The sequence below is a fragment of the Cryphonectria parasitica genome (genome assembly GCF_011745365.1).
Source record: "Cryphonectria parasitica EP155 unplaced genomic scaffold M406scaffold_5, whole genome shotgun sequence".
NCBI classification, from domain to species: domain Eukaryota; kingdom Fungi; phylum Ascomycota; class Sordariomycetes; order Diaporthales; family Cryphonectriaceae; genus Cryphonectria; species Cryphonectria parasitica.
The window spans coordinates 1,613,630-1,627,376 of NW_024468913.1; the positions used below are offsets into that span (position 1 = coordinate 1,613,630).

Sequence of the window (13,747 nt, forward strand, 5' to 3'; positions counted from 1 at the left end):
AGCTGAAACAATAACCTCCAGAGTGAAAATCCTTTCCCAGTAGTGTCCCTATTGGAAGCTGCTCACGTGTCCCGTGCACTTGAGCGTGAGATGTTCAGGTTCTGGAGACCAACATTGACACTCATCTGCAAGGGAGCAATATATCCTCGGGCTTGAGCACAAACAAGAAACATAGAAATGAAATAGGGACATGAAGTCATATCTGATGAGGCTGTCTTGGTGCTTGGATCTGCCCTCAACTCCGGAACTCCAGGAATATTACCTTGTAACTGAAAGTCAAGCTTGAATGGAGAGTACAGCCCTCCTCTCAGACTTTCTAGACCTGAGAGCAGCAGACAGACAGGTCCAAAAGTCTGATAGGGACTACATCAATCATGCCTCCATCTGAGATGCATATTGGTGCTCAAGACTCACTTGGGTGTTCCGTAGCGATCAGTTTGGTGTATTTGACATGGGGATTAACACATGCATGAGATGAAGTCAAGTAGCGCGTGGTCCTGAAGGGAAGAAAGGTGGTTGTCTTATTGAGTCTAGTACACCCCTCCTCGCTCTTTCATTTGCTGATTACTTAGATAAGGTCCCCTACTCCTGCACGCGCGAAGCCCATCCACTAGACGGCGGGGGATTCGGCGCTGCGGATCCGCTAGGTTAGCTGGCTAGGTAGCAACGTTAGTGAGAAATGTGCCTCGACAATCCTGGCCCCAGTTGCTAGGTACCTTAAGAATCACGACCACCTTCTTTTCCACCTGCAACCAATGATAAACGACAAGTCAAACTTGACTTATTGCTTATATTTCTCGATGGAGTTCGATATTCTCTCGTCCACACGAGCATCATTAGGATTATCCTCAGATTTGACAGTTCGTATCATCTCCTGACCGGACAGCTTCTGGTTTGTTTTTGGTCGGGTGCTTCGTATATGCTCTTCGGAATCGGTGGATTTTCACAGGGCGCGGACCGACAAAGACTGGATGCTGGCCTGGAAGAAGGTTGCCAAGGAACCCAATAGAGACAGCTTCACCAAGTCCCCTCGAGATGCAGCCTTCAGACCAGGAGCAGGAGGAAGCCAAGCCCAGAGGGATCCTGGGGCTTCCTCCCGAGATGCTGCTCCAGATTCTCTCATGTTAGTAGTTGCTCCATCTGCTCTGCGGTGGAGCGAGGTTCAGGCTGACCCGCTCGCACCCTCCTTTAACAGTTCTCGAGCCGTCCGAGACTACGAATCTGCAGTTGGCATGCAAGAAACTCCTGAGCATCTGCAGAGATAATACTTTCTGGCGGTCCATATGCTTCGAGGAGTCCACCTTCCTCCAGAACCTCCGGCGACGCCAGCAGCTCCTTGGCCACGAGAGCAGCTTCGAAGTCATAAACAACACAGCTGCCGGGAGCACTGTGTCCCATGCTCACAACCTGACTAACCTGAGGATCAAAGAGCGGAAACGGATTTTGGCAAACTGGGATCCTTCGTATGAAGGTGAAAATGTCAACTGGTACGATGAGTACATCCAGAGGAACGCCCCCGTGGCTGTCAACTGGCTGCAGCAGCCCTTGTTGAGAGATGGTACCCAGAGTACCTACATCGAGGCGCGAGGCCTGGCACTGTATCGACCCGACAACCCCGACCAAGAACCTCATGGGCTAGAGACCATTCTCGCGGTGGCACCTCTGGACGATGGTTCCGTCTGCCTCTGGGATGTGACAGGAGCCAAAGGAAGGAAAGGGGCCTTAGTTGCAAGGAGCCGGCCCGGGATCCTCCACATCGATGCAAGTTCAGGCGACGACAGCATTACTCGATCCAAAAGAATAGATTCTGGCGTAACCGAGTGTGTCAGTGTAGACAGCAAACTGCACCTTGCCTTCTTTGCTGTTCAGAGCCGTCAGTCTCTTCTCCCCCCAAACTTTCCTCATCTCAGAACTGCGTTTCGGACCCTCGGAAAACTTGTTCGCAACTGACTCTTAAGCAGATCTGATCGAGGTAGACCTGCAGAGGCTCGCAGTTGTGGGGTGTGAGTCGTTTCCTTGGTCGATCACAGCCCTTTCTGCAACGGATCCTTGGGCCCCGCTCACTGTCGGTACCAATGCGGGCATACACCTTCACGACTTCAGATCAAGACCTGCATCTTGGCGAGATGGCGTGGAGAGGCTTGATGGCTCGAGCGGCTTCGGTGCAAAGGAGCTCTACGAAAAAGGCCTGAAGGCGTTGTTCGATGACACACCCCTGCCGCCGTACGCCCCTTTGGCGCACCCAGCACCCTTGAGCATCCTTCACATGAGGCGTCCAGGTACGGCCATTGATATGGCGGATGAGATCTTCGTCGCAGGGCGGTTTCCTAGTATTTTGCTCTACGACAGGCGGATGTTCCCTTCGATCAAGGGTAGCATACACTCTGGGGCGCGGCTGTGCAGCCTGAGCTCGATAGCTGGTCCTTTCTCGACCCTGGACAGTGAGCTTCGTCGCGAAGGGCAGCTCTCGCTCGAGCAGCTTGAGATGTCCAAGAGGACGCCCTCTGGCGGGAGGACGCTGCTGGCATTTGGCGAGTACAAGACGAAAGGGTCCTTGGAGGTATATGGTCTGCAGCCCTCGCCGAGCCTGCCAACGTCGCTACAGGGAGGGCTCGCGCATTCTGTCTTCAAGAACCGACAGTCATCGTCCGACTCAAAAATCTTGTCGGGCACTACGCAAGGGACGAGGCTAGTATTCTCGGATGGATCGGGGCGGATCAAGTGGTTCGAAAGAGATGGGTTTACCGAAGTCCGACGCGAGCAAGTTGGCCACTGCGAGCGTACGCAGGACCCCTCAATCTTTACATCGATGCCCGGATCCGATGACATTGCGAGGAAGCTACTGCCGACACAAGACCAGCCCACTGCAAGGGTGAACGACAATGACCTGCTCTTCTGGACGGGCGAGAACATAGGACTGGTTTCGTTCACATCCTCGCCCGCCTTTGGCCCTGAGGGTTTACAGGAAGAAGCCAGGTCGGCCGCAGAGCTAGAAAAGGAGAGCGAGGAAAGGATTCACGGCGAGAATATGAGGCGAGCACTAGAGAGGCAGGCTGACGACGTCCGGTTCGTCCGGAATCTCGGCCTGGGGGTCTAGCGGGACCCATTTCCCATGCCTTGCTTCACATGAGACCCGCGTCAAGGCGCGGCTGAATAAGAGGATCGAGGTAGTTCGCCGGCATCTATTGTGTTCCAAGGCAACAACAGGCCAAGAACTGACGCCTCGGGAAACACAACAACAGCCTTTGGTTTATTCTTCCTCTAGGAGGTGGTGCAGATACCAGCGTTGGTTGACCTTGTCTGACAGCGATCCGTAACGAGGCCAAGGATGGCGCTACTGTGGTATAATATATGTTGGTACAGGTATTCCTTGTGATCGGCTACCGATACGAGTCAGGTCCTCCGTGGGACATACCATCGAGACGAGCAACGCGAAAGGACCGTCCCACGGGTCGCTAGAAAACTCCGGCCACAACCGTGAATCGATCAACCCAGCAGGAAATTCAAAACATGTCGAGGCGGAGATCGCCCCTCGAGGCTTACCATCGTGAATCATACGGACATTTCCATGAAATAATGGGTGTGGACTGACTTGACGACATAAAGTGCTCGGCTGTGGACCCGGTCAAGCCAGTGTAGACGGGACACATACACACACACACACACACACACACACACACACACACATACACGCCACATGATGGTGACAGCGCGCATATGATCGGAAATATATACTATGGGCAATGCAATTTCCCCATTCCGAAGCTCGCCAGGCCATGCGATAGCACATCGAGAACTTGGCTCCCCACCCCCCCCCCCCCTTCAGCGGCTCTACCGGTTCATACCATAGTACATTAAGTACAGCGGCAAGGTGCATGTACTGGTGAGCTACCAAAAAAATCGAGTGGGTCACTTGAGGGGCCGCCAGTGGCCGCCCCCCCCTGAAACAACTTGTATGCCGTGCAACCATCGTTCCCGACTTCATCTCTTGGTCACAGCCTCTGGAGAAACTACTGCAGTATTTTGTGTTTCCCGTTATACTCAGCAGCACTGTGGAATCTGGGACACTTTAGGGGCCAATGGCCGCGCGCTGCTGCATCGAGCAAGCCCTGTGAATAGGGCATGAACTATTATAGCCACCTCCTTGCTCCGGCACATGCGAGATACGTCGCAAGAGTGGACGATCAACGCCACCAAACCTGTCCAAAGTAAGGCGAATTCGCCTCAACCAATCACGACCTGATCGCATGGGATGGAATGACCAGAGTGACCGTCCCACACGCAGAGATCGTCGCCAATGTTTTCTCTGCCGGACACCTATGCATCTGCCCGCCTCACTTCTCCCTCTCTCTCTCTCTCTCTCTCTGCCTTTTTCTTTTTTTGGTCGGCACGCCATGCCTTCAGGACCAGGAGCGGACGCCTCTCAACCTGAGGCCAGCACTGCTGACAGGGAGGGAGATTGACACCGCTACACAACAAGGCTACCAGGGTCTCCAATTTTCCTTGGGTGGCGTTGTTGGCACGCTCTCTCTATCGTGTTCTTTCTCTTTCCTGGTTCTTCTCGTCCGTTCTCTGCCGAGCGCCGCCAGCGGGCTGCTGTTACAATGCAGCCGACCAAGAGGCAAAAAAGAACAACAAACTTAGTGTTGCTGCAGCGAATTTCTGACAGCGGCTGCTGTGCAATGGGCTGCTGATGGGCTGGAACCACCCCCATGCCCAGTTGCCAAAAAGTGTGCAGACGGTACAACACGAAGGGGTGGTTTTTGATGGGGCCATATCCATTTTTGGTCCAGGCCATTGGGACGCGCAGCCCTTGTGGTGGAGTGCTCACCGCTCTCCCTTTGTGAGAGAGGAGGATCGAAGGGTTGTTCGGGCCACGCCTGCTCCGGGTTTCCAGTATCAGAAACAAGAGCGAGGAGGAGGGAGTAGGTTCCTCTCTGTGCCAAGTTTCGTGGGGCTTTGGTTGTTATTTTTTAAATTTTATTCCCAGCTGGCCCTGTCGAGACACAGGCAAACCGGCGAGGATGTTTGGCTCGCAGGGTGTTCCCTTACTCCCGCCCTCTTTCATCTTATTGGATTCTCGTTTTCTCCGACAGAAGGGCGCTCTACTCTTTTCTCTCTCGCTCTCGTCATGAGCAGACCTGCAACGTTCATCCTGAGCTTTTTTGTTTCGTACCTGGAAACACCCTTGTTTTTGACGCGCCAACAAAGAATGAGGCGCAACAACGTCCACTGAGACAAGAGACAGTGGGGTGTGCGTGTGTGTGTGTGTCCACGGGTGTCACTCTTCTCTCGTTCCTCTCTTGGTTCGGCTGAGAGGAAGAGGGGGCAGGGGAACAGTTGGCACTGGCATGCTGATTTGATCCTGGTTTTATGCACATCATCTATTGTCGTAGTGTGTGTGCGTGTGTGTCTCTCTCTACTACGTGTGTGCCCTGCGCGTCTGTCCATGTGCGTGTGCGAGTGTGTATGTGGACATAGACACGACAGGCCATTCAACTAGGCCCTATACCCTTTCCCACGACGTCTGTCCAGGCTCATATCGTTGCAGTCTGCACTTTTCCTCCCACACTCATTCTCACACCCGCGCGGACCGGGTTGTCAGCCCGCACTCTCGATTAGTATTATTATTCTTATTTTGACAGTTTCATTCAAAGAGACTGTCACTTTTTGTTGCTCCTCCACCCCCCCAGCATGTTCAATGGCTCACAGGATTGGCGCAGGGGGCCATTTCCAGTCCATCGATCGCACAGATGAGGATGGGTTCTTGCTAGCCCGGCCGTCGGGCACAAGCACCACCGCGACGGGCAAGCAGCCCCTGGTATACCTCAGCGACAGCTTTTTTGAGTCCGACTCGGACGAGACGGCGCCACCCTCCTACTGCTTGCCACGACAGCGATTACAACATTGGGGTCTGGGCCAACGACATGACAGAGTAGCAAGAGGCGGCGGCACGCCACTGGAGCGGGACTGCTGGTCGTCCTCGCCCTCGCCCTCACCGGAACCACAATTCTTCATCATCCGGGAAAGCACACCGGCGACGGCATTCGGCCCGCCACCACCACCACCACCACCACCACCACCCACGAAAGGAGGAGGAGGACGAGGAGGGGAAGAAGAAGATGAAGAAGAATTACAGCACATTCAGCTCTGCCACCAACGTCAACAACAAGAACAAGAACAGCAACAACAGCGTCGCCACCAACAACACCACCATCACCACCACGAGTTCCAGCACAACAACAATAAAAACAACAACAGCAACAGCAGCAGCAGCCAGCAGCCACCACGCGAAAATGCAAGATCACCCGTACCTATCGCCTGCTTCATGCAGCGTACCGACTCCGGCCGTGGCATCCTCACCGCCGCAGATGGGCAGCTACCGTCATCGTCGTTGCCGTCGTCCTGCTGTGAGTTCTCACCCGAGGACGACTTGAACGCGGCGAGCCGGGTCGCACAGCACATGAAGTGGGCCAAGGGCAAGGTCAAGCGGCACGAGCGCATCCTGCGCGCCCTGATTCACCCCAAGGCGCACGCGGACAAGCGCACCGATTTTGAGCTGGACAATGCCGCCCTCGAGTCCATCTTCAGCGCCGCCGACGAGATCTTCTTTTACGGCAGGCTGTCGCACCGAGTCCACTGGGAGTGGTCCTCGGGCTGTGTGGATGCCCCGCAGGGAGGAGGAGGAGGAGGAGGAGGAGGAGGAGGTGCTCAAGGTGGCGACAGCAGCAAGATCATCGGCACCACGGCGCTGCGAAAGGCTAGCCCGCCGCACAGGGACGGCTATGAGACGCTCATTGTGCTGAGCAGCCCGATCCTGAGGAACACGTCGTACAACCGCCGGCTGCTCATCTCGACCTTTCTGCACGAGCTGATCCACTCGTACCTGTTCATCTGCTGTGGCTTCAAGGCCAGGCACTGCGGCGGCCACACGCCGGGCTTCGGACGGATCGCCGCCCTGATTGACCAGTGGGAGGGCCACGGCACGTTGCGGCTGTGCGACATCGAGGCCGACCTCGAGTGGTTTCGTGAGGAGCACGCCAGAGGCCCGGCTGTGCACGCCTACCAGCCAAATCATCCTTCTCATCCTTACCAGCATCACCAGCATCCTCCTCCTCCTCCTCCTCATCATCATGACCGTCCTCGTCCTCATAACAATAACAACAACAACAATAACAATCATCAACATCACCATCACCATCATCACGGTGGTGTCGACTTTCACGATTTCAACGCCACGCCATGGAGTGCAGGCCCCAAGATGGTCTTTAGTGCCCACCATCACCAACATCAACTCCACCACCAAGCGACCGAAGCACATAGCTGGGCCAAGAGCAGCAGCGCGACCCAGATGACAGGCGTGCCCTATGAACTATCGCCGATCATCTCCTCACCGCTGTCGTCGACTACTACGTTGGTTGACTACGATGTGTGCCCGGAAGCCGTGGTGCCACAGCCGTTGGACATGCAGAGTCCGATGACTGCTTTTTATGGCAAGGGCATGAATACGTTCTTCTCTCCTTGATAGTGGGAGAGGAGAGATTTGTTGTCTTTTATGCATGTGCCGTTCTTGAAATATGAAAAAGAGGAAGAAGAAAGAGTGGCGCCTCGGTCAACGCCATCGGATCGACAAGAGAGAGGGGTTTGGGAGAGGACAATTGTGCAACAGGATTTCAAATCATCCTCCTTTTTTCCCCCCCTTTTATTGTTAAGAATCCCACTCCAATCTGAGGTGTATGCACAAATACATCCACACACCTTGTTCTCACAACCTAATCACCCTCGTTTCTTCCTCTCTCTCTCTCTCTCTCTCTCTTCTCTTTTATATGTATTTTATATTTACATTGCCTCTTTCAGATTGTACTCCGCATTTTTATGAATGTTGGTCACTTCACAGGTCGGGGTCTTTCGTTCAGGGAAGGGAACCTTCGGGTATTTCTCAAGCAGTCTTTTCTTGTTTCTTCCTTCTTTTCATCTTGTTTTCCCCCCCTTCTCTGTCAATCTTGTCTCAACTGGGTTTCATGTTTTTTTTATATCTTCTTCTCTATGTCTTGTGTGTTATCTGATTATGTCATGAAAAGGGGCATGGCGATGGCGCTTCTGGGATGAAAAAGATTTCATGTGCAAGCATGGGCATCGGTGTCTGTCGTTTTCGGAAATCATCCTGTCTGGGAATCTCGTTGGCATAGCTTTCCTTTCTCTTTTTGGGTTTGGGTATTTCATAAAGAAAAGAACTCATAAAAAATTGATACATTGGGTGAAAGAGTACTTGAATAACTTTCTGGGGTCCTTGAACCGTCCCCCGTTTGAATTACTTATTCATCTTTGCTTGAATACTGCATGTGTGATCATCTTGCTCCCAGCTTTGAGTGATTTCCACATAACACTGCCAATGAAGTTTGGGGCAGTGACACATGGCCCTCAGCTTCATCTTCTCAAGACGTTCTCTATACACTACTTCTCTACTAGTTCTTCATGCTTATCGGCTGTACCACATACTGGTGGCAGTATGGATGAGCACGACATCCAATATGGTTCGACATTGCCTGTCTCACCTCACCCGCCTGTTACCACAATGATCTCAACCTGACAGCCACTGCTCTACAGAAGAATATATGCAGTTGAACATCAACATTTTTCTCTTTTCCGTACAAAGTCGGTGGGTGACAATTTTGAAGTAGAATAGGGAATCAGGACTTGGCTAGGACGTACATGTGATAAGAAATATGGACTACAATCAAGATTTGCCAACAATTTGCATTAATTATCTTGGTCGGCTGAGCTTGATGCCCCTCCCCCCACAAGTCGGCCTTAAAACCCAGGGTATCATCCCTCTTCTCCCGAGACGCTTCGAATTTGCACCTTCGAGACAAAGAGCTTCTTAGATACAAGACAAATATTATAGCAAGAAAGAAAAGAAAAAAGGATAGGAGGCATCCACCTCTCCTGCTCCAAGCCCGTCCCCCATTCCATCTGAACACCATGTCTCCTCCTCCTCAAAGCAGTTGAGCCCAACCTAGGCATCATCAAGTCATATATGTTCTGATCAATCATAAACAGCACAGAAAAGAAGGGGACTAGACACCCCTCTTACCCTGCTGTTTGTTTGCCACCGCCCATCACCACCATGTATTTCAGATACCATGGCATCCTTAGTTGTCCTCCTCCCCGCTCCGGAATCCCTTTCCCCCCCCCCCCCCCCCAACTTTTTTTCACTCAAGGTACATTCTCGGTGTTGCTGCTCCTGTTGTCCCGGAGAAAGCCAGTCGCCTCCCCATCCAGCTCAATAGGCGATCGTTGTTGCCTCCACGCCTCGCTGTCATCAACCCTAGGCGTAGATATCTGTGTGCTATCGAGCTCATGCACGACGGCGCCGTCCGGAGCCTCGTAGATGGCAGCGGGGTCGGCGGGCAGCTCAGGTTTGTCTGGTTTCGATGCTGCTTCTTCCCCTGCTGCTGCTGCTGCTGCTGCTGCTGCTCTTCTTTTCCGGCGGCGGCAGAACAGAAGCATGCCGAGCATGATCAGGGTGATGCCTGCGACGCAGCCGATGACAGGCCCTGCTACCCACGCTTTGCTGCCTGAGAGAGAGAGAGGGGGGGGGGGGAGGGATACTTAGCACATGCGGTGGTCCTCTTGCGCCAGAAAGAAAGAAAGAAAGCAAAGGAAAGGAAAGGGGGGCTTGGTATGCACCCTGGGAGACTCACTGGCCGACTTCTTCGCTGCTGCTGCGGCAGTCGTAGGCGCAGCCACAGCACTGGCACTCAACGTCTCACTAACCCAGGACGTTGACCAAGACGTTGCAGACGTTGTTATGGTGACTGCCATGGCCGTCTTCCAGACCGACTCAATTTGCTGCTCGAGCGTGGCGATCTGCTTCGTGTACGAGGCCGGGATGGCGCTCGTGAACCACGCCGGCTTCGACGCCGCCTCCAGTGCCGAGTACAGCAGCTCGGTGGGATTCCCCGTGACCTTGGCGGCGCTCGCCGCCGATGATACAGACTTGATGAGCTGCGCCATGACGCTGGTGGGGAGGTACGACTCGATCAGGCCGTTGGCGGAAACCTCGTAGAGGACAGAGTTCTGGGCAAGTCCGTATGTCAGCTCTCCCCAATCATCATCACCACCACCACCATCACCATCATCATCATCATCATCATCATCATCACCACCACCATCCTCGTTTCAAATGGGAACAGATGGACAATGAGTTCTTTTCCCCACCAGCACAACATACCCATGCGACCGTCCCAACCGTCGAGGTGCTATAAACCACATATTCCGAAGTGATGCCCTCGCCCTCGATGTAGAAGGTCTCGATGGCGTAGAGATCGAGATCGATATACGACGTCACGGACGCTGGGATGGGGCTCGACGCGCTCGAGCAAGACGATATAAACGGTGAAAAGTACGCGGCGTAATCTTCCGCGTTGTCGCTATCGCACTGCACGCATGCCATGTAGTGGGCCACGAAGGGACCTTCGGGACTGCAAAGGTTGGCGAGGTCACCTTCCTGGTCTTGCGCTTGTGCTGATGTGTAGGCTACGTCTGTGAAGGAGTGGGTGGAGGTATTCGCCTCTTGGTCAGTCGAATCCTTGTGCCTGCAGTCTGATGAGGAGGAGGCGGTGGCAGCGACGGCGACGATGATGATGGCCTTTCAGTTGAAAGGGGGGGGGGGGAGGGGTTTCTTGTTGCACCTACCACACATACTATAGCAGTCTTCCGGTATGTAGACATCGGAATCGCTAGACGACATCGTGATTAATCGATTATAGTTGGTTTATTGATTGTCCCTCATTACTCTTCATCACTGAATTTCTTTTTCTTTCTTTTCTTTGGTTTGGAGCTTCAGGACCTTGACAGTGTCGACGCAAGTAACGCCAACATTGTGGCAGGGAAAACAACGGGATCTTTTACCCAGATTTCACCTTCATTCTTCTCCATGTCCCAACCCACAGCGCATATGAACCCCCTTTGTGCTATGATGGTTTGTTTATCTCGGTAAGAGAACCAACGTGCATAATGCTGATGTGGGTGTTCGCTTTGAGGGGTGCTCATTGGTAGACTTACCTAGTGCAGACCGCTGGAAGTTTCCTGAAACGGACGAGATTGTAACTATACTGCAGGGGGGGTTCAGGTAGCCGCCTCGCGCTGGGGGCGGTTTGTGTGCTTGATGCAGCAAGAAAGCCACGCAAGGGACGGTGGACGACCATGAACAACACAGCCTGAGCACATTAGAAGGACTGGTCGGACGTAGGGTTGATTGTATGCTTACCTCTGTCGCCTACAAGGCCCCATGAGCTTGAAAAGACGTCAGCTGTGCTGCTGGAGATTGTTGGCTGGACCTTGAACGACTGATTCTCTTCGTTGTGGAGATGTCGCCCTGTCCTGATCAGCTGCTCGCCGTCACCCATCTCGACTCCTAAAGAGTGCGAGCCAATACAACCTTCACGGCTAACAAAAGGCCCATTTCCCTGATAGGAACCCCTCCCGAGACCGCATCATCGCCGCAAGAACCGTCGAAAAAGGAAGGGCCAGAAAGCAGCGCCGCTTCCAGAAGGCGGGACATGATGCCTTGTATATTTTTTCTTCTTCTTTGTATTCAACCACATCAAGTTTGAACTGTCGGTTCTTCTCGAGCGTTCCCAGCCCTGCAGTTCTCCTGGTGAAATCACTTGATTGTGACACCATGCACGTTTATTTACTGGGTCGACAAGACCCATTTCCAGGCGGATGCCGGATCGGAATCATATCTCATATACATATCCACACGGTCTATGATGCCCACTTGACGGCATTGGAGCATGGGCTGGAGGTAGACTGATTGGAGGACCATCAGCTGAGAGAATCAGAGCGAGCATCATGATGTTTCCAAGGGCTCAAAGAAAAGAGGAGAGAGGAAAAGAAGAGAAGAAAGACAAAAAAGGAAAAAATGAGAAGGATTGCAGTCTGGATGAGTAGCTGAAGCCCCGCTCAACGATAGGTGTGCCCATCGGCCGACGCGGGTTCACGACCACGGCGACTGAACAACAGTCGAAACGGCGAGTCAAGGCGCGCGAAAAGCCGCTATGAAGGCCCAACTGCTGTACCACGAGGAAGCCAAGCCCAACGGCCAACAGAGCAAAACTCGGCTTACGCAAAACCGATGTGGCTGCGGTCAGAGCGGTCTGCCGCAGACCCTCTACTACACATTGTAGTAGCTTTTATGACATGACTGTATTGTTACTCTCTCTGTAGTAGTAGTAGAGTGCTGTGGGAATTCGGGCCTCTTGTTTCCGTTGTCAAATGGATGACGGGAGGCGTTGTGAACCTTGTCCTAGTGGTAGGTTTGGCGTCGGCCGGTACTTTAGGGCCCAGCCTGAGGGGATTGTTATTTTTAGAAGCTTTGGAGGAAAGGGGCTAAAAAGGAAAGAAACAAGCTAAAAACTCTATGAGAAAACGGTCCCCCTGCAAGTAAGAGGAGGGAGCCATGTGGTTGGGCGAATCCGGAGGATCCCCAGCCTACCGGGCCAGAAAGTTCTGGGTGGACTTATGCAAAGCTCGGGTTCCCTTTGCACAGCCTCCCCAGGACAGCGGACTAAAAGAGCCAGCCGTCGTAATGTGGCGGACGGCGGGGAGGGAATTGCGTAGTCCTCGAAATTTTGAAGGTCAGCACTCAAGGTGAAACTGAGTCACGAGAGGAGTCGGAGTCGCGAGGGACATCAAACCTTTTTCCCCCCTACCAAGACAAACAGACAGTCAAGGTTTTGTCGCAAGGGCGGTCTGTTGGGTGGTTTGTGAGGTACTAACCAGCTCGTATTGCAAGTTTGCCTGGCACGACTAGGATAACTTGTTAGTCTCGTCTGCCGATCAGGGCTGATCCCCTCTCCACCAGCCACCTCGTCTTGCTGTGATCTCAGTGCCGAGAATACGGGAGAGGGGGGGGGGGGGGGCCAATCTCTCTGTGAGACGTTGCTGGTATCGGCACCAACAATTGCATCTCGTGATGGTCATTTTTCACAGACTGTCTGTCCATGGCTGCTAAATACCCAGGTAAAAACCATTCGGTGCCTGCAGGATGGATTGTTGTTGGTTGCGCCTCCCTTTCAGCCTCGTGGCTCGCGACTCCACTGGCTAGGGAATCTTTGCGGGGTGAGGCCCTACTTATGCACACCGCGTCCGTTCTGACAGTGAAGGGAGGCACCGTGTATGAATAGGTCCCAGTCCCGAGTTTTCCGGGTAAGGTTGCTGATCCCATCGACCTCTTGTTTTTGTACTTTCACGTTCTCTCTTTCACTCTCAAAGTTGGTGGCCTCTGGCCTACCAGCATCTTGCGCCCCAGTGGGAAGATCCTCATGGATGCGTTGCAGCAACCAACTGCTGCAGCAGGATCTGGCTGTGGCGCACGTAGGACGCTGTCTGCATTGTTAGCTGCTCCATCCTCCGTCCGCCTGAACGGCTCATGACATCCGGGCTTGTCAAGGATGATTTCATCGCTACAGATTAGGCGACAAGCCCTGCTGGCTTTGCTTATGTACGGCAAACTGGGTCGAGGCGAGAGAGGCCCGTATCAGACCCAACGTGAAGTTGACCATGTAAGCTGATTTGTTGCACACGCGACGTCACAGGCAATAGAAGAGGCGGCCACTGTAGTGAAAACGACAGCTTGTGCAAGCAGGCCACGGAGGGACAGCAGGCAGATGCTGTGGATGATGGCTCGTTGAAGCGGTCGAGACCCAGACCGTCTCGTCCCTAGCAAGACACGTTTGAT

General features: G+C 53.4%; 3 protein-coding genes across 3 annotated transcripts; 2 read left to right on the forward strand and 1 right to left on the reverse strand.

Annotated features, from left to right (window-relative positions):
- Window positions 1-1,035: 1,035 nt before the first annotated feature.
- M406DRAFT_340097 (uncharacterized protein) lies at window positions 1,036-3,097 on the forward strand (the record flags this gene model as incomplete). The annotated part of the gene is made up of 3 exons (XM_040921523.1): window positions 1,036-1,123; window positions 1,196-1,873; window positions 1,962-3,097. The coding sequence occupies 3 exons, from the start codon at window positions 1,036-1,038 to the stop codon at window positions 3,095-3,097; spliced, it is 1,902 nt and encodes a 633-aa protein (XP_040775466.1).
- Window positions 3,098-6,430: 3,333 nt separating this feature from the next.
- M406DRAFT_241495 (uncharacterized protein) lies at window positions 6,431-7,180 on the forward strand (the record flags this gene model as incomplete). Its single annotated transcript, XM_040916146.1, has 2 exons — window positions 6,431-6,659; window positions 6,708-7,180. Coding segments are annotated over 2 exons (702 nt in total), but the record flags the coding sequence as incomplete, so codon positions are not given.
- A 1,376-nt stretch (window positions 7,181-8,556) lies between these two features.
- M406DRAFT_330844 (uncharacterized protein) lies at window positions 8,557-11,566 on the reverse strand (the record flags this gene model as incomplete). Its single annotated transcript, XM_040920567.1, has 10 exons — window positions 8,557-8,601; window positions 8,713-8,731; window positions 8,982-9,016; window positions 9,226-9,578; window positions 9,705-10,080; window positions 10,235-10,651; window positions 10,708-10,742; window positions 11,068-11,091; window positions 11,273-11,419; window positions 11,515-11,566. 10 exons carry the CDS (start codon window positions 11,564-11,566, stop codon window positions 8,557-8,559), a joined length of 1,503 nt encoding a protein of 500 aa, XP_040775468.1.
- Between the last annotated feature and the right edge of the window lie 2,181 nt (window positions 11,567-13,747).